We start from the raw sequence: 14,704 nt of genomic DNA on the forward strand, positions 1-14,704 counted from the left end.
ATGCCCCGTGTCTCTCCCCTTCCCCCCACCCCTGCTCCTGCCCCATGTGTCTCTTCCCCTCCCGCCCACCCCCGCTCCTGCCTCGTGTGTCTCTCTCCCTCCCGCCCACCCCCCGCTCACGCCCCGTGTGTCTCTCTCCCTCCCGCCCACCCCCCGCTCATGCCCCGTGTGTCTCTCTCCCTCCCGGCCACCCCCCGCTCATGCCCCGTGTGTCTCTCTCCCTCCCGCCCACCCCCCCGCTCATGCCCCGTGTGTCTCTCTCCCTAACGCCCACCCCCCGCTCATGCCCCGTGTGTCTCTCTCCCTCCCGCCACCCCCCGCTCATGCCCTGTGTGTCTCTCTCCCTCCCCCCACCCCCGCTCATGCCCCGTGTGTCTCTCTCCCCTTCCCCCCGCTCATGCCCCGTGTCTGTCTCCTGTTTTCCCCACCCCCCGCTCATGCCCCGTATCTGTCTCCTGTTCCCCTCATGTGCCGTGTCTGTCTACTGTTGCCCCCCACACCCCCCGCTCATGCCCCGTGTCTGTCTCCTGTTCTCCCCACCCCCCGCTCATGTCCCGTGTCTATCTCCTGTTGCCCCCCAGCCCCCCGCTCATGCCCCGTGTCTGTCTCCTGTTCCCCCCACCCGCTCATGCCCCGTGTCTGTCTCCTGTTCCCACCACCCGCTCATGCCCCGTGTCTGTCTCTTGTTGCCCCCCACCCCCCGCTCATGACCCGTGTCTGTTCCCCCCACCCCTCGCTCATGCCCCGTGTCTGTTTCCTGTTCCCCCCACCCCCCGCTCATGCCCCGTGTCTGTCTCCTGTACCCCCCACTCTGCGCTCATGCCCCGTGTCTCTCTCCTGTTGCCCCCACCTCCCCGCTCATGCCCCGTGTCTGTCTCCTGTTGCCCCCCACCCCCGCTCATGCCCCGTGTCTGTCTCCTGTACCCCCCCACTCCGCGCTCATGCCCGTGTTTCCCTCGTGTTACCCCCACCCACCCGCTCATGCCCCGTGTCTCCCTCGTGTTCCCCCCACCCCCCGCTCATGCCCCTTGTCTCTCTCCTTTCACCCCCTCCCTTTTTTAAAGGGACGTTATGGTTAAGTTGCACTACTAAAAACCTATGAAATTCAGTGAAAAAACGTTGTCAAAGGGACGTTATGGTTCCAAGTAAAACCGAAAAACCCTTGAAATTCACCAGTTATGGTAAGCTAAGCAACCATTACTCGCGCCACCACTGTGCACTGCTAAGACTAACACCCAGGACATCAAAGATGACATCACAAATGTCATTGATGACATCACTGATGACATCACATGTCTGGCTCACTCTTTTTTCTTTTGCTGACATATCGAGGCCACATGGTTTTCTTCAGTAACAGAAACTAAAAAAAAATGTTTATTTGTATACGTATCCTTCAAGTAGGTTCTTACAGTAATTCCCTTAGAGTCCAGTCACATCATATGAAACATATACATACGGGAAGACACAAGCTTGAAAGACAGCAATCCTTTTTGTGCATTAAGATAATCAATAGACTTATGAGCACTTTCTGATAGTTCTATTGTTTTTTTTATTGCTGTACTTTCCCTGTATATGGTCATATTTGTATACATTGTACTCACACCACTTCCCTTAGGGTCCAATCACATCAAGTGATACATATACCTAGGGTAAATAGCTGCTTTGAAACAGAGCAATCATTTATTTGCATGAAAATAATCAGTTAAATTATGAATTGTTTCTGCTACTACTTGTGCTTTTTTGCTAACTTCACTTTCCCTGTATATACCCATATTGGTATGTGTTCTTGTGTCTTTGGGTTTTGTCTATAGTAATGCAATTATTTAATACATGTGTTTTATTAGCTACTTATTACATATTTCACAGTACACAAAAAATCTATTAAGAAAACAATTATCATTTCATTATTCAACATATTAACATTACGAATATTATACCTTCATCTTGTACACTGCACACAATGTTATGTTTCTGTATGAGTAGCTTAGTATACTAGATAAAACCCCATAATAGAATGCTATTTATATCAATGCATCATTCAATGCACTAATTAGGGTATGATATTTATTGCAATGATCCTTGACACTTGTTTCGCAACAATATAATAAGAATCCCTTGTACACATATTTCATGAAAAATACATACACATGTGATGTCATCAGTGATGTCATCAATAACATTTGTGATGTCATCTTTGGTGTCCTGGGTGTTAGTGTTAGCAGTGCACGGTGGTGGCGCGAGTTATGGTTGCTTAGCTTACCATAACTGGTGAATTTCAAGGGTTTTTCGGTTTTACTTGGAACCATAATGTCCCTTTGACAACGTTTTTTCACTGAATTTCATAGGTTTTTAGTAGAGCAACTTAACCATAACGTCCCTTTAACAAAGTTTTTTCACTGAAAATATATATATATATATATATATCTGATATCTGAAGAAAATGTCAGAGAAGGCAGCACAGATACCCCATGCTCGCCCTAAACTCTGAAGTTGGTCTGTGCACCCTCTGTGACCAAAAAGCAATGCCACTTTGCCCTGCCTCTTGTCTCATGCTATTAAAACAGGGGAATTGCAATACAAAGAGGAACCTTGTAACACCCTGAAAATTGAGCAAAGTGACATATGGCTAGGATCAGCCATTTTCTAAATGCCTGAGCTACTGTGAAAGCTTGTTCTAGGCTTGCAGAATGCTTCTTGTAAGAGCTCCTTTGATCTACTCTGCCCAGTGTATTAACATATGCAAGTATATATACACACACAAACATGTGCGTGCACACATGTACATACACACACAAACACACACAAACATACACACACAAACATACAAATAATACACATATACATATATTTATGTTTTGTCTGCACCAGTTTCCACCAAACTGGCCTTACATCGCCTAGGCTTTCTGCCCTTGGCTATAGGATCCAGGAGCAGAAATACAGTGCAAATACAGTGTTGGGATAGCACCAGATCTCTCAAAGTGCATCACTATCCATGCTTGCAGCATGTAAGCAAAGGTCAGGCATGTGCAAAGCTCTTCTATTTACTCCCCTCAGGCCCTGAACAACATTTGAGAGAGGTTGTATGTCAGAAATGCAAACGTGCCATGTTTGCAAATTTCCCAAAAGTGAGCAAAACAAATTGAACATTTAAAGTGAAACAACATAATGAAACATCACCTAATATATTCCTGACCTGACGTGATCTAACCAGCTAGTGCAAAAGGAAGCCGGAACCCTCCTCTGCAAAAAAGGGTGAATAAGTACATAAAAAAGTAAGGGAAGAACAAGCAACACTCAGGTAATCCCAGTCAACTTGCATTTAGCCGTGGGGACAAAACCAAGTTCATCCTGGCATTACAAAACATTACCCAACATAAAAACATAAAAACTTAAAAACATGACATGGCATAGCAAAGCAAAACACAGTGCAGCATACCAAACCTGAGCCAAAACTGAATTTCACAGCAAGGCAGAGCATATTTAATATAGCATAGTACAGAACATAGCAAAACCTGTCATAGTGACGCATCCCAAACAAATAATGATGCAACTCAGCAGAAACAGTCGCGCAAAGTCAATATTCCATACTAAGTGTAGAGGAGCAGCCAACTGCCACTGCAGGAAGTCCCGCCTCTTACATAGTATGACATCATGTATGATGAGTTTTTACCATGAAAGTGTTGTTTTTTATGAAATGCTTCGAGAGAATGCTGTGCGACGTTGATTTCCGTTGTAACTGCCTGTTTTAGACAATTGATAATAAAACAGTAAAAGGACTTTGCCATGTTCCTGAGTTGGTTTGATTATTTGGTGTAAAGTGTTACTCTGCTTCCCATCCAACTGCATGACACGCTACCCGCCAGGCGCCCTAAGTTCATAAGCACACACACACACACATTCCCCTACTGCCACACACTCCCACACACAAACACAACCATCCCCACCCTATGCTTCTCAGTCCCCATTTCTGGATAAACGTCTCATGTTTATTTATGAAAGGAGAGAAGTCCTAACATTTCAGGTGGAACACATAGCACCAAAGTGTGGCCATGATGGAAGAACATATGACAAGTGTTGATCGCTCCGAAGCTAATGGCATCTGAATTGAAACCGGACCGAGATAAGGTCTGAACAGTCGATGCATGGAACAGGAACTGCAGATTCCCAAGATAGTAGGTCAGTTCCGTTTATAGTCATAAAATCGAATGACATTATGTCGAAAGTCATAATGTCGAAGAAAAAAAAGTCGGAAAAAAAAAATGTGCATTTTTTTTTTTTAATTGATTTTTGTTCGAAATGGGGGGCTTCCCCCAAACCCCCTTTTTTATTTTTTTTTGTGTTTTACCCTTTTTTTTAACTCCCGGAACCCAAAATAAACATACAATTAAAAAAATAAAACATTCGATTTTTTTTGTAGACTTTTTTTTTTTGACATTATGTCTTTCGACATAATGTTTTCGACTTTTTGACTGCACACTGGTCAGTTCAGCTTCTATGCCAGCAATCACAGGGCATACAATCCTGTTGTACCCTGCCCCCTTAGTTGTCATGTGCCATCACTTCACCCAGAGTTCAGAGTCACTCAGCCCTTTGAGTACATATGAGAGCTGAGAATGAGTGGAGTAGAATATGTTTGAAGTATCCTTCCCTTGAGGGACTCCTTATAATGAAATGTCATGTATGATCTCAAAGAGTAGGCAACATGTGCACCTTTAGCTGGTTTGGCCAAAAAGACTGTATAAAAAATCCCTTATGGTAAATATGTTCGAATTTCGGCTGTACGAAAATCACGTACAGCCAGCAAATACGAACATATTCACCATATGGTGCCATTGTAACAAATAAGGGCAGCAGTGGTTGGGGGGGTGTCCCCTGCACCATTATTCACTACAATGGCATTGTGGTTTGTGGGAGTGTCCCCCACATACCCATTAATAAAGTTAAAAAAAATTTAAAAAAGAAAAAAATTGACCCTGCATTGCCGGTTCACATCGGAGAACCGGTGTTGCAGGAAAGGAGACAGAGGGCGACTTGCGCAAGTGTTGCGCATTAAACAGTGTAAGTGGCAGGAGGGTGAGGCGGGCGATGTGGTTTGGGGGGTATCGTGACGGATATGTTTGCGGCAGAAATTACAGTTAAAAAATGCATATTTTTGGTCAAAATGCTGACGATCTTTTCAGCTGCGAACATATCCGTCACGGTTAAACAACCCAAATTCCCTTCAGCCACTCCCTAGGCACATGCATGGATAAGAAAACCACATTCTTTCAGCCAGAGGTTGCCTAATGTTTAGAAAGGTAGACCAATAATGGAGCTACCTGGTGCATTCTCACTCCTGTGTCTAGCAGCAGCACTGGATCATCCAATTTCTCCAGATGCATTTGCCAGTTCAAGACTTATCAACTTAGACCTCCTCCAGAGTTGGGTGACAGACAATTGGATCTAGTCCCTAGCACACTTCTTTTAGGGCAAACTAAATGTTTATCTTGGTAATTAATTCAATGAGACTTTTAATTCGCTAAGGTGCACATGCTGAGAAAACCCCTGGATCTGTGGGGTTTCCCAGGCAACAAGGAAAATGTCAACCCACACATAACACCTATGTACTAGAGCATGACAGACAGTTTGCGGGAAAAAGAATTGTCCTACACAAGACATTCAAGAAACATTCTTCTCATAAGGAGTAAAATGTTAGTAGACAAAATAAATATCTGGATACTTCTAAGACTGGAGTAGAAAAATATCAGAAAGAAAAAGATGTTTTTTTCTTATTCAAAATAATGGAAGGAAAATATTTCTCAGTGTATTTTGGGACTGCTTGACCCTTACTCCAGAGAATGACTTTGTTCTTGGGTCCCTGCAAGCATTCAATGGTGATGTACTTGTTTTGATTGAGAATGTCAATGTTCATTTTAAGAATGTAATGGTTTAATATCATAACATGTAAATAGTATTAATATTTCAATTCTCTTTTGCTGTATTGTGCAATATTGTGTGTTTGTGTACAGTGTCACATTTTGTCTGGTGCCCTGCCACCCACCTCTTATAGAGCTGCAGGCTTAAATATGATTGCATGATAAAGATCAACTCCAACATTGTCGTCGGTAAACTGCACACCACACCATTCATGGACCAGGAACCCATCATAGTTCACTCATTTTCGGACAACCCCTTCCCTGAATTATACCAAAGCAACTCCTAAATGTACATAATAGCCCTCCCCTGAACCTTCAACCAGACTACCATTTACAGTCTGCTCATCAAGTCTACCTATTCTAATACTACCATTTGCAGCCTGCTCATCGAAGCTGCCTATTCTAAAACTGCCCAGTCTGCATGTTACTCTGCCTCAATCTGACTTTTCAAAGTGTCTTTGTCCAATTTCACCACAACAGTCAGTCATTTTGCAGTCTGCCCTTTGAGTCTGATATTCATATCCTGTTCTTTATATCTGCCTAGTTCTTACCTGGCAATCCAATTGTGCTTATCCACTCTGCTCTTTTAATTCAAGTTTGCTCATCCAATTCAACCATTGCCAACATGATATTTCAGTCTGCCTCTACCATTATGGTTCTGCTCATACCGCCGGCATATTCAGTCTACTAACCCATCTTAAAGATTCTCTGTTTACCGTTTCCTTGTCTGCTTATATGGTACGAAATTTCTAATTTTACAAAATTCCCAGTCGTTCTGTTGTCTGCTCGGGCACAGTCTCACCATCTATTGGGCCCTTTCACAGTCTGCTTACCTGGTCTGCCCATTCCCAATTGGGACAGAGAAACTCTGTCTATTGCCAGTCGGTCATTGTCATGTATATGGCCCAACTTGCTTAACTATTCCACCTTCACACATTCTGCACATACAGCTTCTTTGTATCCAATTAATTATGTGAAAACAGAAACAATTGGTAGGAGAGATGATACTGTTGTTTTTTTTCTAATTCCAGATGCTGCTCATGTGACTTTACCAGAAGATCCAATAGAGCGACAGCTGCTGTTCTTCAATGTTTCTGTCCCAAGACACGAGGAGGTGACCCGAGCCGAGCTCAGGCTCCATATTTCATCTCACCTAAATGCAGGAGTGTTTCTTGGCTTCAAAGGACACATGTCAATTTACGATGTTCTGGATGGAGAGTCGATGGAAACCTCCAAAGCTTCCAAATCCTTCTTGGCCTTGAAGGAAATCCGAACAACTGGGTGGGAGATGTTTGAAGTCACAGCTGCAGTCAAGAGATGGGTGAGAACTGATAAACTAAAGAATAGACTTGAAGTGGTGCTGGAGGGCAATGATGATGGCGAGCAGGGCAGCCATAGACGTCGCATGTTCCACCTAAGCACTGACTCAAAAAATGTGCCGATTTTGGCAGTGTTTTCTGATGACCATAGCAATGGGGTGAAAGAGACGAAACTGGAGATCAAGGAGATGATAGGCCATGAGCAGGAGAGCGTCATGAAGAAAGCATCTAGAAATAACACAGGGGATGAAGAAGAAGAGGATGATGATGATGGGATAGAAGATAAAGCCTTCTCTGCAGTTGGACCCCAACCGGCTTCATCCCGAAGCAAACGAAGCACTGCGAGCAACATATGTAGGAAGACATCCCTGCGTGTGAACTTTAAAGACATAGGTTGGGATTCGTGGATCATCTTTCCAAAGGATTACGATGCATTTGAATGTAAGGGAATGTGCTACTTCCCTCTGACCGATGATGTCACACCAACAAAACATGCCATCGTTCAGACTCTAATGCACCTCAAAAATCCCAAGAAAGCCTCCAAGGCTTGCTGTGTCCCAACCAAGCTGGAATCTATATCCATCATGTACAAGGACGATGCTGGCGTTGCTACTTTAAAATACCACTATGACGGAATGAGGGTGGCAGAGTGCGGCTGCAGGTAGTGTCAGTGCAGCAAAAGGGCACCACCCTACCAACTTCAAGGATGTCCTGCCAACTTGTAAACTGCAAAGCATTATTGACGTGCATACAACTTGATTTTCGCAGAATAAATCATTGAAAGCTAAACCCTGTTGAAGACAGAAGAAATAGAAATTTTTCCTGAAAGACATCAGAGTCATGATGACATGTTGTGTTAAAAACATCCACCTTGCCCATATTTATGTGAATCTATATTTATATGCCTGAGTATTTACCAAGCAACAGGCACTACCTCCGCGTGGCCGGTGTGAGGATACTTGATAGAAAATGAGGCCAGCAGGAGAGAAATCAAGGCTCTACTCTTTAGGCGATGTCACACAACCAATACCATCAACAAAAGTACATCTACCCCTAGGGTTTCAATGTCTAGTTGTAGTATGTGAGTTGGCAAGCAGGAGAGTATTATATCTGTTGATAACAACATCTGTCACTGGAATTTGCCGATAGGAACTTTGGAAATCTTTTTTTAAACTAATTTGGGAATAAGCACTCCAAGGTTCAAGAACCTGAACACCAGAAGTAACATCCGGTGCCGGCATAGTGGAGTAATAGAAACCCTCACCAGACAGTCCAGGAGCTGTGAAAACCCAAGAGGAGCAAACACAGCAATACGCGAGACAGCTGCTCCTGTCAAAGAGAGAACACCCAAACACTCCCTTATTCAGGTTGCTCTGTGATATAATGACTACTTAAACATATACTTTTCCAGCTAGCACCCCGACACAGGGAGTATGCCACGATGGTAAATGTAACAGAATGGAGAGCAGATGTATCATGCCCACTAACACATCCGTAGGCTACCTCAGTGTTACATGAAAGATCTAGGAGGGTGTACCTTTAAAACATCAATTGCACCCTTCACAAATACATCCATAAGCGATCTGGGTACTATAGAGAGCAACCCTCCTAGCAAGCCATCCTTCAGCTATTTCTTAAGCAAATTGAGCCCCCCCAAACACACACATCCCTCAGCTGAGTGGCATTCAAAGCACTCCCCCATCAACTCTTCCTCTAATTCTGTCTAACACCAACTCATACCTATACCAGAGGGAGCTACTTTTTCGGCCATGTATCCTTCTGTTGTGCCCATCCTCCAGTCAATTATAAGAGCTCAGGACCACTCTCCGAGGCCACATCCCCCAGCTAGATGTTTACCATAGCAAGCACCCCTCATAGCAACCCAGCGTGTCTGTCCTTCTCCAAAGCAAATCAACTGCTGTCCCATTATCGGTGCCTCCATGTGCCATGAGCCAAGGGACAATGCTCACATCCACGTGCGAGCTTCCTCCCATAAGAAGTGCTCTGCTGGCTCCTCCTTGATCACTGTCTTATAGGGAACCCCGACTCGCAACTCATCATTTGGGGGCGACTATCACAAGGGGAGAAAGTCACCTGTAAATCCTTTGCTACCTAGAAAACATGGACAGCGCATCACTGGAGCATATCACTAAGCTGCCTGTATAAACATATCACTGCCATCCGCCGTCGTATCCATTGAGTACACCTGCATCACTGATGGAACTCCTTCCAGCTCATCAGCCATCTATATACCATAATGATCACCTCACACTAACTCATATACAGCGAGGTCATTGATACATGGCTTACCTCCCATTCAAAAATCCTTCCACAAGAGCTCTAATACACAGAGAACCCCTGCCATCTTGTTTTTAAGGTGTCTTTGTACTACAGTCAAAACCTCCCATGACCAAAGTCTTCACCAATCTCTATAAGGTGGGGAGTTTGTGTCTATTGATTTGTTCAGCCCTAAGCTAGGCCTATACCATGCGGAAAAGAAAGTAATCATCTGGTTTTACCACACCATAGAGAGATTGCACATGTTTCATCTGTCAAGCAGCTTTGCAACATAGGATCTAGGCCAAAAGGCCATCCTCCGGCTAACAGGACAGCAACAGCGAGACCCCGAACAATTCATCCTGCTGCTAACTATAAAATAAAGAGCCTTCCAAAAGGGTTTGCGTTTCCCATCTTTGCATTGTAGAATCTCCATGTATCGCCTTTTATCTATCTCAAATATACAGGGAGGACTATACATCAACTCACCCCTCATTCAACTAGCTCTTAACATGAAGCAAAAGGAGACCAATCAGAATACATATGTCTTGGTGAACACACACATGACAAGCAAGAAGCCAACCTTGTAAAACAGAGCCCACTGCCATCAGTTCATCCATAGCTAATTCCACCTGTCAAGTGTTTTAACCAGCCTGGTTTGCAACCAGTCTTGGCAACCTGGGTGGAATCATGGAATCCCTAGAGCCAATGAGGATTCAGTTTTCTGAGCAATATTCAGTGGTGTAGAGATGGCCATGGATGGCCTACAAGGTACTACGCCAGATCCTGCGGCGGTCTGCTGTGCTCCCATGCTGTGCTTTCCACACTCCCCTGTTACCTGTGTCCTTCACTTCATGTCCCCTGCCTTTCTTCAGTGCTCTCCTCCTGGGCATGTACTACAGTTCTGTCCAGAATAATTTATCTGTGTCTCTTTTCTCGTTGCCTGTCCCATATCAACAAAACAAACAAAGGACTCCTGCAGCCAGACTGATTAGTGTCTTTTGGTTGGCGACCATGTCACAATGGCTACTCCGTCCTGTTTTGTTTTGAATCACCCTGTTTTTTTTTTGTTTTTTTAATCCGTGATCACAGCCTGCAACGTTCACCTGGCTTGATGGCCAAGTGCCTATAGCATTATTGGACCAAACCCTCAAGGACACCTCTGGTTGCCTTGAGCTCCAGGCAATGCCGACTCGTAAAAGGCCTTAACCCTCCATATGGGCCCTTGCTTCACATGGACCCATGAATTAGGCTTCCAGGTTCTTAACAATCTTCATTGCCTGGGGTTCTAGGCAATAATGCTATATTAAAGCACACGGCATTCCATATCGAGCAGAATTAGCACAATTACAACTAACTTAAGGAATGGTTTGTGCACTACAAAGAGCAAAATAAAAAAGAAATAGATGGAGCAGCTGCCAGAAGCACTGCAGTTGAGGCTACCACATTCAGCCCACATTCAGCCCAGTTAGTGACACAAAGACAGGGGGCACTGCCCCCAGAACAGCTAGTCAGGCACACAGTAGAAGCCACCTAGACTCCAGTCATCCACCGCCCCACTATGGAGCGCCACCAGTTACACAGACACAGGCAACACATGCAGCCCTAATAGTCATTTTCACCATGAAAAAGGAACCAGCCAACAGCCCAAAGACCACGAAGGGGAAATCACCTGAATTCATTATCCATCTGTACCATAAAAATGTAGGGGTGTCACCAACAGCAGTGACACCCAAGGACACACAGACACACATAGCAAACCAGAAGCCCAAATTGTCACCAATGTCACCAGTATGGCATCAAAACATGGGGCCCGAAGAGCAGTCAAGCCAGACAACACCACTTTAAATACAAGAGAAGCCCATGCCCTAACATAGCCAGTTCTTCCATACAACAGAATCACCACTTACATTAGCACTGCACAAGTACAGGGAGCCACCTGCATCACCAAACGTCCAGGAGAACATTACACCTAAGGGAAGTTGACCAAACCAGCCATTACAGGAGAATATAGCTCCAGACCATTCAGATATCATTACCCTGAGCACGGGACGGGGGTGGGGGAGGGTGGCTAAAGCAGCAGAAAACCTGCTCATTAGTGCTCTATACAGAGATTGGATCCACCTTTACCCCACATAGTCACCAGCCTCTTAACATGTGGTACTCTGCATGTATTGCAGGGACCTTCCCGTGCACACGATAATAGCTAACGTTAGCCCAGGCTCAAGTCGAGGGCACATACAGGTGGACGGAGTCCCCCCACTTTTTTCAGGCGTCCCCCCTCTTTTTTTCAGAGGGTACTTGATATGCTGATTTCTGGTGACGCCACATTCAGTTGGTACGTTAATGACTCCCTCCACTTTATATTTTAGTACCCCTGACGTTAGCACCCTGGGCCAGCACAGCAGCCAATCAGTTTGCTCAAAATCTACTCTGAATCTAAGGATCCATGGCCAGCTTTGACGCAAACTGCACACTGTTTGCACCTGCACTTCTGCCTGCCTGCTCTGTCCACCGAAATGGTCAGCACTCTCCTGCTGCCCCCACAGTCCACGAATTCATTAGCACTCAAAAGTCCAGGGCACTGCATGATGCCCTGGCAGCCACCCTCACCATAACATCAGGTAACACGACCATCATGCTGCGTCCTTGGTTCCACCCACCAGTGCTTTGGGGCGGATGACTGCAGCTAGATATTAAAGCTACTGTGCAGTGTGCACCATGACATTCCAGAAATGATGCACTGTATTTAGGGTGGCTTCGTCAGCAAATTCTCCTACACAGCCCTAGAACATTCCTGGGGCAGTTATTCTCATGTAAGGATTCCCGATTTGCCATTATCTTGTTCTGTCATTTGATTTCTCCCCTATACAGAGTCACACTCTGCCACAGTCTGCCGGCAAGGTCTGTTGAACCTGATGGCTACGCGGTCCTCCCAAACCAAGCATCTTTATCAAACAGCTGTGATTACCAGGAGGGGCTCGAGCCTAGCCATACAGCAGGCTTCTTCTCAGAGCGCAGACGACATCGTTTCCCAGTACTCCCACTTCAGTGTATTGGATGCTAACTTGGGGGTCGTGCACTTGCAGTCATTCAGCCCTGTCATCCTTCAGACAACAGGTACCTAATCTAAAAAATGCCAGCGACCTCCAAACGGAAGAGCCATTTAACATTGTAGGTCACAGATCTGCATCGCCATTGGCACCTTTAAAGACACATCAGATCACAAGGGGCGAAATGTCTACTCATCCTCGGTGTGGAACAGCTGTGTTTGCCTCCAGATCCAGTACCACGATTGGACAATGTTGGCTGGGAATGTTGAACTCATGAGGCATATGTGTAATGCCACTTTAGCCCTGGTCTTTTGATTCATTGCTCATTTGATGACTGTTTCTCGCAAAGTATATATGAAGAAATAATAAAGAGACCCATATTCCCTGTACAAAAGAGTTATTAAGCTGCATATTTACTTTTATATACATGTGGCAAGGTCTAACGATGCATACTTCCTTTGGGTTGAATATCATTTATTCCACATATTGCAACAGGATAACATAGATTTTAGAGAAGGAATATGTGCGTTCTTTTGGCTCTTATTGACCTCCCCTCCTCCATAGGATGCCTATGCTGGGACATAGTCACTCACCTGTTTTCACATCACTACTTCCTCTGGCAGGCCTTTTCTCCTCCTATGTACCTAACTCCATTAGCCCCAGTGAGTCAACTTTCATTCCCATGCTGGTGTATCAGTCGCACATAAATCCTCCCTTGTTTGCATGCATGAAGGCTCTCTCTTATTCCCATTCAAGCCCATCACTCTCAAAAGTGGTCTTGTCTGTTCCCCTGCAGAATGATTTCCCTCTCAAACCTAAACAGCTCCATCACTCTCATCACAATCAAAGTGCATTCCTCTTACCATACGGAGGCCACTCTCCCTCACCTCCAGATCTCTATCAACCTCATATGAGTGAGAGGCCAACCCCATTCCACCCAGATTCAATACTCTCTGGAGAGATCCCTCAGCTACCAAACCACATTTAGTACTCTCCTAATGAATGTGTGCCATCCCAAGAGAGCCTGACCCCTCTCTACAGAGGCCTCGTCACCCCCATTCAACGTTATCACTTTTATGAGAGTCATTTCTTATTTCAATCCAGTTTCAACACTTTCACCAGGGGCCTCTCATTCCCACCCGCCACTGTCGCCCTTGCGAGAGGCCTCTCTAATTCCCCATCTCTTGTAGCGCGCATAAGAAACTTTTCCCATTCTCTTCCAGGCTGTTCACTTTAAAGGGATGGCCAGTTCTAGCCTGCTGCAACAGAGGTAGAATGGCCCGCAATTCCTAAATAGACTAGCTGGCTGGCCCTGTGCATATACACTGGAGTGCTGGCTGCAGATAAAACAGGGAGGGGATTGGAGGGAATGGAATGATTACAATTTGGAGAGCGTGATAGAAGAACAGTATTAAGTACTCAGCTCAATAATTCAACATTGAAACTAGCCTTGGCCTTTGTATTTACCTGAAGAAAACATGGAACACCTTGTCCAGTGGTTTCTTGTCAGATGAGGACTTGCCTACAATGCAGACTATATCACAGAGACACATGTGTTACATATTGTGAGAACACACTCCTGTTAAATTCCACAGAGTTAATAAAGCAGTAATCCCCTAATCATTATCAATCATGTAGCATTACATGGTCGCAGTTTTTAGGCACCACTTGAGAACTCCTTAGTAAAGGACCATGGGAATGACCTCAAATATTGTCTCCAATGATCTTTACTGTGGCACCTCAATGCAGAATATCCCTTACCATCTTTGTGCGAGAGACAAGCAGGTAAGAATTACTGTATGCATTGGCTCCTTTATTGAACTTGCTAGCCTCCCACAACAGTTTTCACATAAGACAAACCTTTCCCAAATAAGCCCATTACCAAACTGAAGTGCATGACCATTTGATAACATAATGAGCATCTGCACATGTAAAGGTGAGCAGTGATATCACTCATCCTCTTCAAAAAATTCTCACACTGATATAAACTAAACATAGTGCCACTGGCCTGAACCCAACAGTCTGCAATCGGTTTACACTTGTCGTGAAGAAATTGAGAAGAAATGTGTCCCCTTACTGCACTGTGAGGAAACAGAGAGAGAATAAGACAATGCCAGGGAGGGATAATACTCATGACCAC

At 44.9% G+C, this 14,704-nt stretch overlaps 1 protein-coding gene across 1 annotated transcript in view; it reads left to right on the plus strand.

Moving 5' to 3' along the window:
- GDF2 (growth differentiation factor 2) overlaps positions 1–13,146 on the plus strand; it is a 166,481-nt gene extending 153,335 nt beyond the window's left edge. The window contains exon 2 of the mRNA XM_069611186.1: positions 6,947–13,146. Within this exon, the coding sequence (XP_069467287.1) occupies positions 6,947–7,899 (953 nt within the window). The 3' untranslated portion in view covers positions 7,900–13,146. The remainder of the gene's footprint in view (positions 1–6,946) is intronic.
- Positions 13,147–14,704: the final 1,558 nt, after the last annotated feature.

Source organism: Ambystoma mexicanum, chromosome 8, assembly GCF_040938575.1.
Source record: "Ambystoma mexicanum isolate Mex_15411 chromosome 8, UKY_AmexF1_1, whole genome shotgun sequence".
Lineage (NCBI taxonomy): Eukaryota > Metazoa > Chordata > Amphibia > Caudata > Ambystomatidae > Ambystoma > Ambystoma mexicanum.